The following is a 14522-nucleotide window of genomic DNA, read 5'->3' on the forward strand; positions in this document are numbered from 1 at the left end:
GCCTTCTGAGATTTTCTTCATCTGTCCTGGCGCTTCTGTTCCATGACTTGTTGAAATGGTCCAGGTGGTCTCTCCAACGAGTCTTCCTCCGTTTCTTTTTCCATCTTTCAGAATCCAGAATGTGTTACTGTCTATTCATTTTTAAGTTTTGAACGCCAAGTGGCGTTCCGAACTCTAAAATGTTCTCGGCGATGTATCCAACTTTGGACTGTTCCCGTATATAGTGAGCTCTTCTATGATCTCGGCAAGTTATGCTCAGCATCATTTCTTCATGCACTTGCTGCATCACACTTTTTACTTTCGGACAGTTTTGTTTGCAAATAACAGTATTTCAATATTACAAACAATATTTTGGAGGCAATAGAGCTGAAATGCAAAACAGTCAATAGCGTGATCTCAGCTTTGGAATAACAATTGCTCTCTCACAGTGTTTTGTCACCACTCTGTAATAGGGAATAAATTGCTTTGGAAGCATAGCAGACCTCTCTGTGTGTTCACCCCCATCTGTCCAAAATGGCCTCCCCCTGGCCTTCTACAATTACTCCCTCCTTCCCCGACCCCCCTGCCTGGGCAACTCCTTTGCCCTCTTGTCTCCGGCCTTTAGCGTGACAATCCATTATTTTGACGGCTCCCACTGAAGGAAAGAGTGAAAGAGGTAGAAAGACAGGAGCTACTTTGACTTTCAGACAACGCCCCCTTTTTAAATCCCTCCCAATTTATTATTCTCTCCTTTCTTCCTCTGAAACTTCCAATTTCCCTGATTGTATCTTATCTACACTTCTTTACTGATGCATTTGATATGTTCTCTCATTTTACAGTTCCCCTATAAATGAATTAATCCTTTTCACTTCCACCCTCTCTTACCCTCCTCCATACCTTTAGTTTCCTTCACCCCTGCTCTCCCTCTAGACTCCCTTTACTTACTTCCCACCCCACCACACACACACACACACACACACACACACACGCGCGCGCGCGCTCGCGCAAAAAATCCCCAAACAAACCCAAAAACCAAACAAACAACAACAAAAGTCCTTTGGCCGCGTTGCCTTCAGGGTCCCGCGGCTTTTTAAGGACGACGTCAAATAAATATCATTTGAAAAGTAGAACACGGACGCGCGCGCACGCGCGCACACACACACACACACACACACACACACACACACACACACACACACACACACACACACACACACACACGCGCTCGCGCAAAAAAACCCCAAACAAACCCAAAAACCAAACAAACAACAACAAAAGTCCTTTGGCCGCGTTGCCTTCAGGGTCCCGCGGCTTTTTAAGGATCACAGAAAGTCAGCTTTTGACATTGGGGGTACTGAGTCGGGGAGGGGGCGACACTGAAAGTTACCTGAGTTGCTCCAACTTCGCGTGGGGTCGGGAGGGGGGCGTGTGTGGAAATGTCGCATTCACAACTACAAAGTAAGTGCTCCATGCAAAGAAGGAGGGAAAAAAATCGAGGAAAACGCCACAGTGCTGCTTTTCTTTTAGCGTCTGCGCTTAGAAATTGCGACGTGTGTGTTGGGAGGGGAAAGAAAATTAAATTAAGGCTTTTTTTTTATTTATTTTTTATCAGAACATGTCAGTCCCGATGCATTTGGAATATTGGTTCTTTCGCCGCGTTTTCGACTGCAAATATCAAAAATGACAGCGCACTCGGGTTCGGTTTGGAAATTAAAACACCAAAATAAAAGACGAAATAAATAAGCCATAAATTAAAAAAAAAAGTTCATTCAGTGCTGACTTTTCACCTCCAGTGGTTTTTTTCGTTTTTTTTTTTTTTTTGCAGGCGTGTGATGCGTTCAGGTTCCCCCAAAAGGGAGTGAAGAGATGCCGAGTCTCCTTCCATCCCCTCCGCTTTAATTTGGTCAATAAATCTTCGTCTCGCATTCAATGAAATATTTGTCGCTAGCTGTGCGCGTGCGTGTGGTTTATTTTTTTCAACATTTGTTGTCCCCGATGCCAAGTTAAAAAAAAAAAAAAAACAAGTCTGAACCTTGGTGTAAACTCCACAAAGTCCCCCTTGTTCGTCGAGCGAGGAGAGGAGCCCGCGCGGCGGCGGGGCGGGGCGGGGCGGGCGACGAGGACGACGACGGTCGGGCTCGTCCGGCGGGTCACTGCACGGGGCTGTGCAGCGAGCGGTGCAGCGGGGGGGTCTCGGCTTGGGAATATACGTCGTCCATGTTGGGGTGCGGGACCCCGACGGGCGTCATGCGCTTCTCCTTCTGTCTCCGGTTGCAAAACCAAACGCGCACCACCTCCTTCTCCAGCTGCAGCGTGCCGGCCAAAGTGCTGATCTCGTGCGCCGAGGGCTTGGGGCACTTGAGGAAGTGGTTCTCCAGCGCCCCCTTGACGCCCACCTCGATGGAGGTGCGCTTCTTGCGCTTGCGGCCCTGCGCGGCGATCTTGTCCAGGTTGGTGGGGCTGCCCGTGTTGGAGTCGGTCTCCTCCAGCCACTTGTTCAGCAGCGGCTTCAGCTTGCACATGTTCTTGAAGCTCAGCTGCAGCGCCTCGAAGCGGCAGATGGTGGTCTGCGAGAAGACGTTGCCGTACAGCGTCCCCAGGGCCAGGCCCACGTCCGCCTGCGTGAAGCCCAGCTTGATGCGCCGCTGCTTGAACTGCTTGGCGAACTGCTCCAGGTCGTCGGAGCTGGGCGCGTCCTCGTCCGAGTGCTCCTGGTGGTGGCCGAAGGCCTGCTGCGGGGACTCCATGTGGCCGTCGTGCACCGCCGCCGCGTCGTCGTGGAGCGGCTCGCGCATGCCGTGGTGCAGGGCGCCCGGCTGGGGGCTCCCCAGCATGGCGTTCAGGTTCGTGTAGCCGGGCTGCGAGTAGAGCAGAGCCTGGTGGTGGTGTCCGCCGCCGCCGCCGCCGCCTCCGCCGCCGCCGCCGCCCCCGGTCCCGCCTCCCCGGTTCTTTTCACGCGCGGGCCGCTGGCCGGGCGACAGCGGGGACAGGTGGTGCGCGCCGGCCGCCGCCGCCGCCCAGGCGCCGTGGTGGGCGCCCGGCGGCTGTTGGTGCACCAGGTGCGCTCTGTGGTGGAAGCCGGCGGCCGCCAGGTCCTCGCGGCTCGCCCCCACCACGCTGCCTTTGTGCTCCTGCTGGCCCAGGTGCGTGCCGCCGGACCAGTCGCCGTTGGACGCCGGCAGCCACTGGTGGTGCGTCAGGCTCATCGGGTGTCCCGTGTTGGTGGCCGCCAGCCCCTGCAGGTACTCGTGGTGCATCATTTTCTGCACCTCCCGGTAGGTGGTCCCCTGGTGCATGCGGTCCGAGTCCGGGTGCATGAGCGGGTTGGACGGCAAGGAGTTACTCCGCGGGATGTACTGAGCTGTTGTCGCCATGGCTCCGACTCGGAGAAGTGGCGGCCGCCTCGGAGCTCTGCGGGCTTTAGAGCCCCGGACGGCGTCGGCGGAGGCTCGGGGAGGTCTTGGGCCGGCGCGAGGACACGCCTCCGCCAGGCGAGCATTGGCCAGCGGGGACGCGCTCCATTGGCGCGCGCGCGCGCCTGGCCGACTCGGGCGGGGAGGGGATGTGGGTGTGTGTGTGTGTGTGTGTGGGGGGGGGATCTGGCACGCGCGACGGCGCTTTTCTCTCACGTTCGGTTGTGCGCGCGCTCCAGTTACTTCACCTTAAAAAGTCCAAACGTGCGGGCACGCACCCCTCTCTCTCTCTCTCTCTCTCTCACTTCCCTTTTTTTCCACGACATTAACTTCAATGACAATAATAACAGAACAGGAAGCGCCATTGATGCTTTGTGTACATCCCAATGACATGACATGCCCCTTAGTGACTTGAACGGAACTCGGCGCATTTTAATTTTCTTAGATTTTTTTTTTTACACATTTTTCAACTCATTCACCAAGAGTGTGACGGGGCTCGTTTGTGTCCTGCGGAAGAGTCGAGATGAATCCTTCTCATTTGATTCTTATTCACCTCAAAGGAGATTGCGAGCAGCGTGGACGGCTTCTTCTTCTTCTTCTTTCGCAACAATTCAAATCAAACAGAGTCGGCGGCGGGGTGGGTGGGACCCGACCCACTGTGTTCTATTTTTCACATTCAAGACCTGCGCCGCGTTGCATTCACCTTCCATCCATCCATCCATCGGCGTGTTGCACAGCGCCACGCGGCATGCCACACTGAAAGGTGGCGAAGATTTGGGCCGAGATTTGTCACGAGGTGACAAGACTTTTTTGGGGGGTGATGCCCTCTCACGTTGCTAAATTCGGCAAAGCATTTATACGGGAGAGGGAGGAAAATACACTTTCAAAATCGTTTTTGCTGCCTAACGGACGCATGTCCAAATATAAAGGGGATTCCTAACTGATTTTTTTGAATCAAATAAAATCTCCGTCACACTGGGCCAAGGATGCCCCTTCATATTGTTCGTGCTCGGGAAAAAAGAGAACAGAAGCAAACATGACTCAGGTGAAAAAAAAATAAATCCAAAAGGCTTTTTGGGCATCCAGAAGACATCTTATTAGGCGCTGGAATAAAAATAACGACGCCTCCAATTTAACAGCGCTTAGCTTTGGTTTGTTTTTGAGTGTGTGTGTGTGTGTGGGGGGGGGGGGGAGGGGGTTGAGGCCGGACTGCTTGACGCTGAGCTGTTCCTTATATTGCGACTCTTGAATTGATCACTCGAGGCCTTCATTTCGTTTTGAGTGTTATGTCATGTCAACATCTGCTTGAATTTAATATACAAGACCACCCCCCCCCAAAAAAAAAATATCAATATAATTTACGCATATTATTTGGGGATATGTGCGCACACACACACACACACACACACACACACACACACACACACACACACACACACACACAGACGCACGCGCAAGCACACTGTCCCACTGTATATCCACACACGCACGCGCACCCACACACTCTTTTCATACACGCGGGGTATCACACGCACGCGCAGGCAGGCAATCCATTCCTCACGCGCGCGCGCACACGCACACGCACACTCCTTCCTACACGCGCACTCACTCACGCACGCACCTCTCTTTTCCTTCCCCTGCTTGATCTGATTATTTTTTCCCTTCACGTTTTGTCCCAATAGCAAATTACCAATTCTATGAATTGCAAAGCAGCCTCCGAGACGCTGAGGGCGTACACACACGCGCGCGCGCGCACACACACACACACACACACACACACACACACACACACACACACACACACACACGCGTACGGTAAGAGAGCGAGTGAGAGAGGGGGGCTGGGGTGGGCATGCAAAAGATTGAAAGGGATCTTTTGCAAACACAATCACGTCCTTAAATGGAAATGCGGGGCTTGAAACAAATCTTCCATCTCTGGCGTCGCATTCGCCTCAAAAGTGGGCAGTGGGCCGCACGTCGCCCTCCTCGCGGACGCCAAAGTGCTGCCGTTGAACTCGCTTTCCTCTTTCTTCTTCTTCTTCTTCTTCTTCTTCTTCGTGGTTGTCGTCTCGACACACGCCAACCTTCACGCGTGCGTGGTCGATTTATTGACAGCGGTGTTGGGGTGCACGTGACATATTTGGGGGCGGCTTTGAAAGGTAAGGCTGAGTGCTCGTCTGGTGTATCAACGCGTGGGAGAAAGTTATATGTTAATATGGCCACCCCGTTCTTTCCCGACTGTGCACGGCATGCTTGAGGGTCAATTGATGACAATGGCGTGTGCTGGGAATGAGACCATTTGCAGCTTTAATGTGGCGGAATTTGGGTCATTTGAGTGAGGTCTGTTTTTGAAATTTTTATTTTTTAAACAGTCTTTTATAAATAGTTGACTTCTTTTTTAATTGAAACATTATTTTTGTGACTGCGGGCATGGAGTTCGTCTTTGATTTTATGTTTGGGGGAAGCAAGCGCTTGGTTAGCTGCTAGTTTTGACTGAAATTGGTCCATCTCAGGGGTGTTCACACGGCACACATTTGCATCGGTGCTGCACTGGCAGATTTTGTTGTGCTATATCTCACACCGGAGCAAATTTTGCGGAGTGTTCACACGTAAAAAGCTGCTTACTAAAGAGAAACGCGTTAACCCCGGTGCAGCCCCACTTGCATTCACACGGCCGTGCAATGCGAATATAATAATACGAAAAGAAAACATGGGCATGCATAAAGTGCACTCCCTATTCTCCGCCTTGTTTGTGACACAATGAAAAACCATGGTTTGTACTTCTCCAGACAAATCAACGCTGCGGTCTATCAGACACTGTAAAAGGATGCGAAAGAGAGCGAGAAAGGAAAGTACAGCTGAGCATGAAAGCAACGCATTCAATACCCGTATGTAATCAACTCTTCTCACACGTCCAATTTTATATCAGTGCTGCCCCGCAAACGAGCATTTACTCCGGAGTAAATTTTTAAACCACCTCCTTGAGCAGGGTTCAATTTGCTCCGGCTGAAGCTGTTTTCAGGGGCCACACCAGTGTAACAGCCTCGGTGCTGCACCGGAGTAAAAGTTGCCGTGTGAACACCCCTTATACGTGGATTAAATGTGTGAGGTCAAGACAATGGAGAAAAAACCCCCCACAATGAGTCTGGGCTGCTCCCTGGACCCTCTGGAAGAGGTGGGCAACAGGAGGATGCTAGCCAAGCTAAACGCTATGATGGGCAGACCCTCCCGCCCCCTGCGGGCCACCCTGACACCACCGGGCAGCACCTTCAGCCAGGGACCGATACACCCACACTGCGAGAAGGAGAGGTCCCGCCGTTCGTTCTTGCCGACTGCCGTCAGGCTATCGAATAGACGGTCCCGAAATACTGGACTCACCCCCACTCCTCCATTTTTAATATGCTGATATTTATATTTATTGATCTACTTTTTGTTCTTCTACTTCTCCCTTTCATCATTTTGCTGCTGTAAGTTGGGAATTTCTCCATTGTGAGACAAAAAATGCTTTTTCTGATCTTATTTTTTTGAGGCCTTTTAAAGGGTTTATTTCATTTATCTGTAAGGGAGCAAAATGATGAAGCTCGTGCATGTCGTTGGAATGAAATTTATGGTTTGGCCAAAGGCGTGATTTATGGCCACCCCGTCTGCCTTGACAGAACGTTCAGTCATTGGACACGGAATTCAAAATGCGCGCGGCGTTGACGAACAACGTCAGCTTGCTCGCTCCGCAGTGTTGTGCGTCTTGCGTGTTTCTTGCAGATTTGTTGCGCGACCGCATTTTCTCTTCCCATGAGTGGTGACTTTCACATCTTTTGAGGACTCTTCCATTTTTTTTTGGGTGCCTGTGGGGGTCATTTGTTGCCCCCGTTCGTTCTTGCGGGCCCCGTCTATAAAAAGCACGCCGCACAGCGTCACTCTTGTGCGTGGGTGGAAGGAAAAGGCACATCCAGATGCTCAGCGGGGCGGGGGGCGTGAGGTGAGGAGGTGGGGCTGTTTTGTGGAGGAATGGTGCCCCCGCACCCTGGGTGCATTTTTGCCGCGGCCGACCACGTCTCCATGGTGCGCGCCATGAAAGGGAGCCCACAGAAGTGAAAGACAGGCCATGTGCGTCGACCATGAGGACCAATCTGGGAGATGATGAACACAAAAAAAGTCGGGGGGTGCTGCGGGGGGATGGACTGGCCCACCTCCCTCCCTCCCCCCATATATATGAAGGTCTTCTTTGTTGGGTCAAATTCTCCATCGTGTCAATTTATAGTTTCTTGCATGACATGACTTGACATCAGGTCAACATGCAGGATGTGAGCAAAACGGGGGTGAGTATTGGTGGCTTCGCTGAGCAGACAGTGTGCAACTACGGGTTTTTCGGGATACAAGCCGTCCCTTGGCCCAAAGTTTTGTCTTGAACTGTGAGCAAAGAATTCACTCCAAATCACGACGGTGCCCGTGAACTTTTGCAGCAAGCGTCAGATGGTCAACAATCCTCCATCGAGCGTCTCCGGCGGGTCTAGGATGCCGCCGCGCATCCTCTGGTCTGGTACTCGTTAGAGGGAGCACATCACTCCTACGCTGTAGGTTTGAGAGTTCTTTTGAAGATTTGTTTTGCAATGGTGAAATGGCCCGGCCCCACCTGACCTCTCGGAGCTCCCCGCCCGCTGCCTCCGCTCTGCATGGGACCAGGCGCTATTCGAGGTAGCGACAACCAAGTTCAGAGGGGACACCGCCTTTTCCGCCGCCGCGCCCGCTCTTTGGAATGAACGTTGGGCAAGCCCCCTCGCCGCCCGGCTTTCCAACTCGTCACTTTTCTTCTTTGGCTTTTGCCTCCGCATGAGACTTGAGTTGGACCGTTTTTGTGCTTTCTGCTGACGTCGTTATTCATGGGTTGTTTTCTTGTTTCTTGTTGTGTGACTTATTTTTGCTCCGTGTACGGCACTTTGGTCTGTGGCGGCGTTTTTTTTCAAGTGCTCTGGAAATACAGCTGAGCTGAGTCGAGAACAATCGCAATCTGTGTCCTATGCCGGGCCAAACACATGCAGCATGATGATTAATATTGCATTTACGGTGTCGTGATTGAGCAATAAAAAGCACCCACGGCAACCGTGACGTCATGGACAGTCCACAGCAAAATGGCCACCCCATGAGAAGGACAAAAAAACGGCTGGATTTTGCTGTTTTGTTCATATTGTACAAAGATAATAATCATCGGAATGCCAAATTTCGCCGAGTGGGGCTTTGGTCGAGAGAATTTGTGACTCGACTCTCCTTTTAACCAAACGGAAAGTCCGCTAGCTTCAGGCTAGAGCTCAAGCCGTCAATCGAATGATCCGTGCGCACTTGAAGCGAGGGAGATTTGAACACGGGTGTTAAAGCAACACACGTAGGCAGCCATTGTAGCAATACTCACAGGCGTATACTCTTTATCCTCTGCAAAAAACACTTACTCGAAATAATAAAAACAAGCTCACTTGGGGCAAAACGAGCCCAACCTGCGATTTGGGCCAATTTGATGAATTGATTTCATAGCCAAATTGAAAAACAAAACTTATTCTATCCTTGTCTCAAGGACAAAAGTAGGCAAAACATTTGATTGGAAGTGATTCGTTGTTTTTTTTTTTGTTTTTTTCTTTTTCTGAAATACTTTCCACAGGTAAGTCCAAAGTATGACTTTTGTTGAAAGGGTTTCATTCGATATTTAAGGTGAGCCGCGCACCCTCTCCCAAACCCCACCGGGACGTTTCCGTTCCATGTTTACATTTTTGAAATTCTCCACTTGATAATTGTGTGTGCCTGTTCTTTGATAGACATGCATAATAGGCCCCCAAATATGCAAAAAAAAAAAAAAAGTCTATATGCGCGTCCATTTTTTTGAAGACCAAATATGTGCTTTTCAGGTAACTTTTCTTTCCTCCTTTTTTTTTTTTTGACTAATGAACTCCGGCTACTCTGCCAGCATTCCCTCGAGAGCTGCGTGGTGGGAGAAGCGGGGAGGACGGCGGGGTGCCGCTGGGGTGGGCGCGCTTCCCTCGCGGTGCATATGCAAGGTGCCAGTTTCTTCCTCTAACTCTCCACTAATTAGACGGGGTCTGAACACAGCACCATGAATATTCATGCCCGGCACCGGCGCGCAATTAGTCGTCAGAGTTTCCCCGACTTGAAGCTCCCAAACAAGAAGGCGGCCGACTCGCGACGGAACAGGCACCCGTGATGACTAAGCCCCCCGCTCCCCCTCCCGCCCCCTTTCAAGCGAAGCCAAGCCAGAGCACTCTTTGAGGCCCCCGCCGACTTCCACTCGGAGCGCTGGTGTGTGGCGACACCCCTCCTCGACGCGGCCGCCCACCCAAGTCCACTTCACGTACGCCAGCACGTTGGGTAGACGGCTGATCCAATCAAGTGCCTCCGGCACCTCCAAATGGGGCCAAGATTCCCATTTGGACATTTGTTTTCACACTGAACGGGACACACTCCTCGATAATGCTGAGGACCGTTTGGAACGCGGCATTTACTCGATTTGCAGCCTCAATGAAGAATCCAGCGCTTCCCCGTTGATCGGCGAGTCTGTTGAAATGCGGTTGCGAACCAAAACGGCAGCCTCCAACAGCGTATAGAGGATGGAGAAAGTCGACACATCCCTGTTCCATGGCCAACTTCTTTTTTTTTCCTGATCAAAACTTTTTCTCAGGATTCATTCCACTTGAGGGGGAAAAAAAATCAATAAAGCGGTGAAAAAAAAAAGAACGACAACAACTGGGATCACGCGCCTGCGCGAGTGCGCACGTCCTGATCATGGGGGGATGCAAGCAATAACATTCAAGCTCATGTGAAGAAGGAGGCAACACGCACCTGCCAGTGTTTCAAGCGGCTTTGATTCCTCCCAAATGCAGCGATCCCTCACTTATCGCGGTTCATGGGGACCGAAACCCTGCCGCCAAGTGAAGAACACAGAATCCGCAATCGGTGAATGGCAAAGTAGCGAGGGATCACTGTAAAGCTTAGATGTTCTAGTCGACTTTCCACACCACCGTGATCCTATTTTGCTTTCAAATGAAGAACCCTCCCAAACCTACACACAACAAAATGAGGTTAAACTCAGACAACAAACTCCACCAAAACTGGCATCCCCGCCCCCCCCGCCCCCGCGTTTTTAAATTCTTTCTTTTTGTTTCTCTTTTCAGTGAAATGTTCTTTGATGTATTTCTTTAGATTTGCGTTGAAAAATGATTTAGATTCCCCACCATCTCGACACATGATCAAGCGGACTAAATTGCCCCTGATATTGCAGGCCAGTCAATTCCTCCAAAGCATCACTCTCCGCACTTTGGAAATCCAGCAACTGTGCTCCCTCGGAACACACTCGTGCCCCCCCGAACGCTTCCTCGGTCCACCTGTGACGCGGGCCGCATGTCCATCCGCTCTGTGCCGAGGAGGTGCGATCCTCTGTTTTCAATTCAAGGTGATTCTTATGCCCGACGCCCTCCTGGCCTGACGCGCTCGCCTCTTGCCTCCAGAACGACATGTTTATGTATGGATGTGTGCACAGAGGGGAAGATGCTGAGGTTTTTTTTCCTTTTTTTTTTTTTAGGTTCGGGTGAAGATAAGCAGAGGAATTTCAGGCCAGTGAATATGGATTGGGTCTCGACTTATAGAGAACAGCACTGATACCGAGGTAAACAGCTCCTTGCCAAGAAGTGTGTGAGTGTGTGTGTATATGTTTGTGTGTGTGTGTGCGCGTGTGTGTGTGTGTGTGTGTGTGTGTGTGCGTGTGCGCATATGTGTGTGTATGAATGTTTGTGTATGCATGCGTTCGTGCATGTATGTGTGTGTGTGTGTGTGTGTGTGTGTGTGTGTGTGTGTGTGTGTGTGTGTGTGCGTGCGTGCGTGTGTGTGTGCGCGCGCACGGGAAATACTTTGAGGCCTAATTTAACATCCATTCTGCTCTTTCTCATTCATTCGCTGGCTTTGTTTGTTCACAAAAGCAGTGAAGGTGAGTGTCACTTGTCAGTTAATTTGCGAGTCGGAAAACAGATTCCAATCACCTGCCTCGACGGGCTGCTGTAGGAGTGACTCAAGTAAGTCAATTCAAGCAGTTCAAGAAAAGGTTTCTGTGTCTATTTGATAGTAAGACTCAGAGGACTGCTGACTAGGGGAAGTTAATCAACCAATTTAGCCCCAAATTGTTTGCCACCTAAATGGGTGGCTGTAAATATGGAAACAGGACAGAAATGAAACAAGAGAAACATTTTATATATATATATAACTCCAAAGACCCTCAGAGCCTCCCATGGAGCAGCTGCTGGCTTTTATCCCACTCGATTGCTCTCTTGGCCCGCCACACACACACACACACACACACACACACACACACACACACACACACACACACACACACACACACGCGCGCACACACACACACACGTAAACTCACTCGAGAGGACTTCCACGCTATGGCCCCTGCTGCAAAGTTATTAATGAGCTGTTTAATTTTAATTAGATAGTAATTCATGTTAATGCCTGCTTAATGGAGCCAAATAATTCCCCTTGGTCACTCGGGGTCTTTTTGCTTCGTTTAGCAGCCCCTGCAGTTATCCGCTTGCTTTTGTTTTTTTTTTTAAGATTTTTGATTTTTTTTAATTTACTTTTTTTTTTTGTAATATCTCCCCCGGCCACCCCAAAAAAGAAGAGAAAAAAAAAAACGTGAGTGAGGCAAGTTTTACATGCACGACGTTCCTCCCGCCTTTTCTCATTGAGCCATTTTCCCGAGCGTCCAGGCCGGGCGCTCAGACTGTAAATTCCCAAATTGAAAGGTCAGACCAGGGACCGAATGCTAAACGGGGAGGTCAAAGCCGTCAGGTCTGAAGTGCAGGGCCACAAGGCTGAGGTGAACACCTTTTGTCCGCCCCCCCCCCCCTCAAAAAAAGGATCCTTTTGAATGCACTTTTTGGATCAGAAACAGAAGGCAGGCAACGTTTTGGGTGCTCCTGAGGATTGATCGAGAACGGAAAAGACTGTTTTATTTTGTTTTTTTTTTCTGGTGAAAGAACTCAGATGAAAACAAAAGAAAACCAAACCCTTTTTGGATGGGCGTCTAACATTAACGGAGGAATATTCTTCTTTCTTCTTTCTACCCCCAATCTTGCTGCTGTACACTGTAAATTTCCCCAGTGTGGGACAAATGAAGGATATCTTATCTTATCTTATCTTATATTGAAATCTTCGTCCCAAGTGTGGAAGACGGCTGCCGCTGTGAGGAAGTGGCTTGGGATGTGCTTTGGGTTTGCAGATAAGGTTGCAAAGATGCTTCTGAGGCGGGACGGTCAGATTAGCCGCTCGGCGATGAGCTCCAGCAATCAGACCCGACAAGATTTCTTTGTCCCCGACGGCCCCGACTCCTGCCGCACTCGGCTGTTTTAGCGGGCTCTCTCCTCTCGCGCCTTCCTCCTGCGGCTCTCGCAGCAGGTGCCCGTCCTCGGCTAACATTTGTTATCTCTAATCCTGCAGGTTGGCCGCACAAAAAGAGCCGAGTAAACTGTCTCTCAGACCTAATCCCACCTCTTTTTTTGGGGGGGGGGGGATGCGCCCCCCCCCCCCGCGCGCTCCTACCACTATCTGTCTTTTTTGGGGGGGCTGCTCAGGGTGGAGAGGCACTTCACTTGTGATTGCCATTTTTTTCATCTTTTTTTGGGAGGGGGGGCGTAGGGGGGGGGGATCATCCTTCTTTTCTTTCTTCAGACCTGGCATTTTCCCTTCCTCGGCTCGGCCTTCTCCCCGTATCATTTTCTGGCAATTAAAACGGGAGCGCCCACCGCTGCAGGATTTTCGCCCGCAGTGCCAACGCGCGCCTGGCGCTGATGAATAATTCGCCGGCTAAAAAAAAAAAAAGGAGAGAGCGAGCCTTTCTTTCATGTGAGCCCTTTGTTGATTTACCATTAAGGCGCAATGTGGGAGGGAGGGGGGGTGGCGGGGGATCGGCGGAGCTTGGCAAAAAAAAAAAAAAAAAGCACAAAACGAGGATGGGGCAGATCAAGTGCACGCACACGCTTGCTTCGGGCTCCAAAATAGTCAGTCGCTCGTCGCGCAGTGTCGCCTCTTAATTTCTCTTCCCGATCGTCTTCTTTTTACGACGGCTATATAGCTGTGCGTGTGCGTCTCTCGCCCTCGTGATATTCGTTCAACAGTGAAGGAGGCCGCAAGATATGCTCAAGTTTTACACATCAAATCCCTCAAGTTCGATTTCAGAGTTGAAAGCCTCAGAAAGTGCAGATCACTGAAAGCGATTAATCGGCCAATTAATCGATGCACAGAATTCGCTCAATATCTTCAGTGGCTTGGAAAAGTCCAACTGGGTTTGGGCCTACCCAAACAGTCGTGCGTTTGAGTCTCGTTTTTGTTGACGTATCTGAATTGGGCACCCAGGAGGAGGTGCGCTTTGCTCTTTGGCCCACCATCAAGAGGTTCTGGGTGGGAATCCAAGTTCACCACTTCACGTGGACTCTTTTTTGACTCCGCCTTCCTCCCCGCATTCCCAAACCATTTGCCAAGTTCACGAAAGACTCGACGTGGTCACGAGGTGGCAATGTGAGTCGCTCACCGGCCAAAGGACGCTTCTCTCGCCGAGTTATCTGGAATATCGTGGATGAATTGGCTCCATTTTGTCTGGCGAAACGAGCCGCGGCGCTTCTCTCTCCAAAGTGTCCCGAAAGTTGCGCTCGGCGCGCTCCGACTCCCAGGCCTCTCTGCACTGACACGACTTTTGGCTCTGCCAACTGAAGTATGAGCGCGAGCATATTGGCAATTGAACACGAGCGAGCAGACATACACACGTTTGTGACTAAGCACACGAGTTTGTCACACTGTCACGGACACACAGTCCCGCACCGAGGAGATAATGCTGGCCGGAGGCGGTCGTAGGGCTCTCGCTCTTGCGCCCCTTCCCCGGCTCTCTGCACTGACACGACTTTTGGCTCCGCCAACTGAAGTATGAGCGCGAGCATATTGGCAATTGAACACGAGCGAGCAGACATACACACGTTTGTGACTAAGCACACGAGTTTGTCACACTGTCACGGACACACAGTCCCGCACCGAGGAGATAATGCTGGCCGGAGGCGGTCGTAGGGCTCTCGCTCTTGCGCC

General features: G+C 50.9%; 1 protein-coding gene and 1 long non-coding RNA gene across 3 annotated transcripts in view; one reads left to right on the forward strand and one right to left on the reverse strand.

The window, feature by feature from the left end:
* Window positions 1-1757: 1757 nt before the first annotated feature.
* Window positions 1758-3407, reverse strand: pou3f1 (POU class 3 homeobox 1). Its single transcript, XM_019868932.1, has 2 exons — window positions 2951-3407; window positions 1758-2887 (listed from the first exon to the last, which is right to left on the reverse strand). Exons 1-2 carry the CDS (start codon window positions 3351-3353, stop codon window positions 2130-2132), a joined length of 1161 nt encoding a protein of 386 aa, XP_019724491.1. The 5' UTR covers window positions 3354-3407; the 3' UTR covers window positions 1758-2129.
* Window positions 3408-5235: 1828 nt separating this feature from the next.
* Window positions 5236-14522, forward strand: part of LOC109515269 (uncharacterized) — a 28062-nt gene continuing 18775 nt past the window's right edge. For both annotated transcript variants that reach the window (XR_002168156.1, XR_002168157.1), the window contains exons 1-2: window positions 5236-5551; window positions 10972-11055. This is a non-coding gene — a long non-coding RNA (uncharacterized LOC109515269). The remainder of the gene's footprint in view (window positions 5552-10971; window positions 11056-14522) is intronic.

Source organism: Hippocampus comes, unplaced genomic scaffold (assembly GCF_001891065.2).
Source record: "Hippocampus comes isolate QL1 unplaced genomic scaffold, H_comes_QL1_v1.1 scaffold67, whole genome shotgun sequence".
Taxonomy (NCBI): Eukaryota; Metazoa; Chordata; class Actinopteri; order Syngnathiformes; family Syngnathidae; genus Hippocampus; species Hippocampus comes.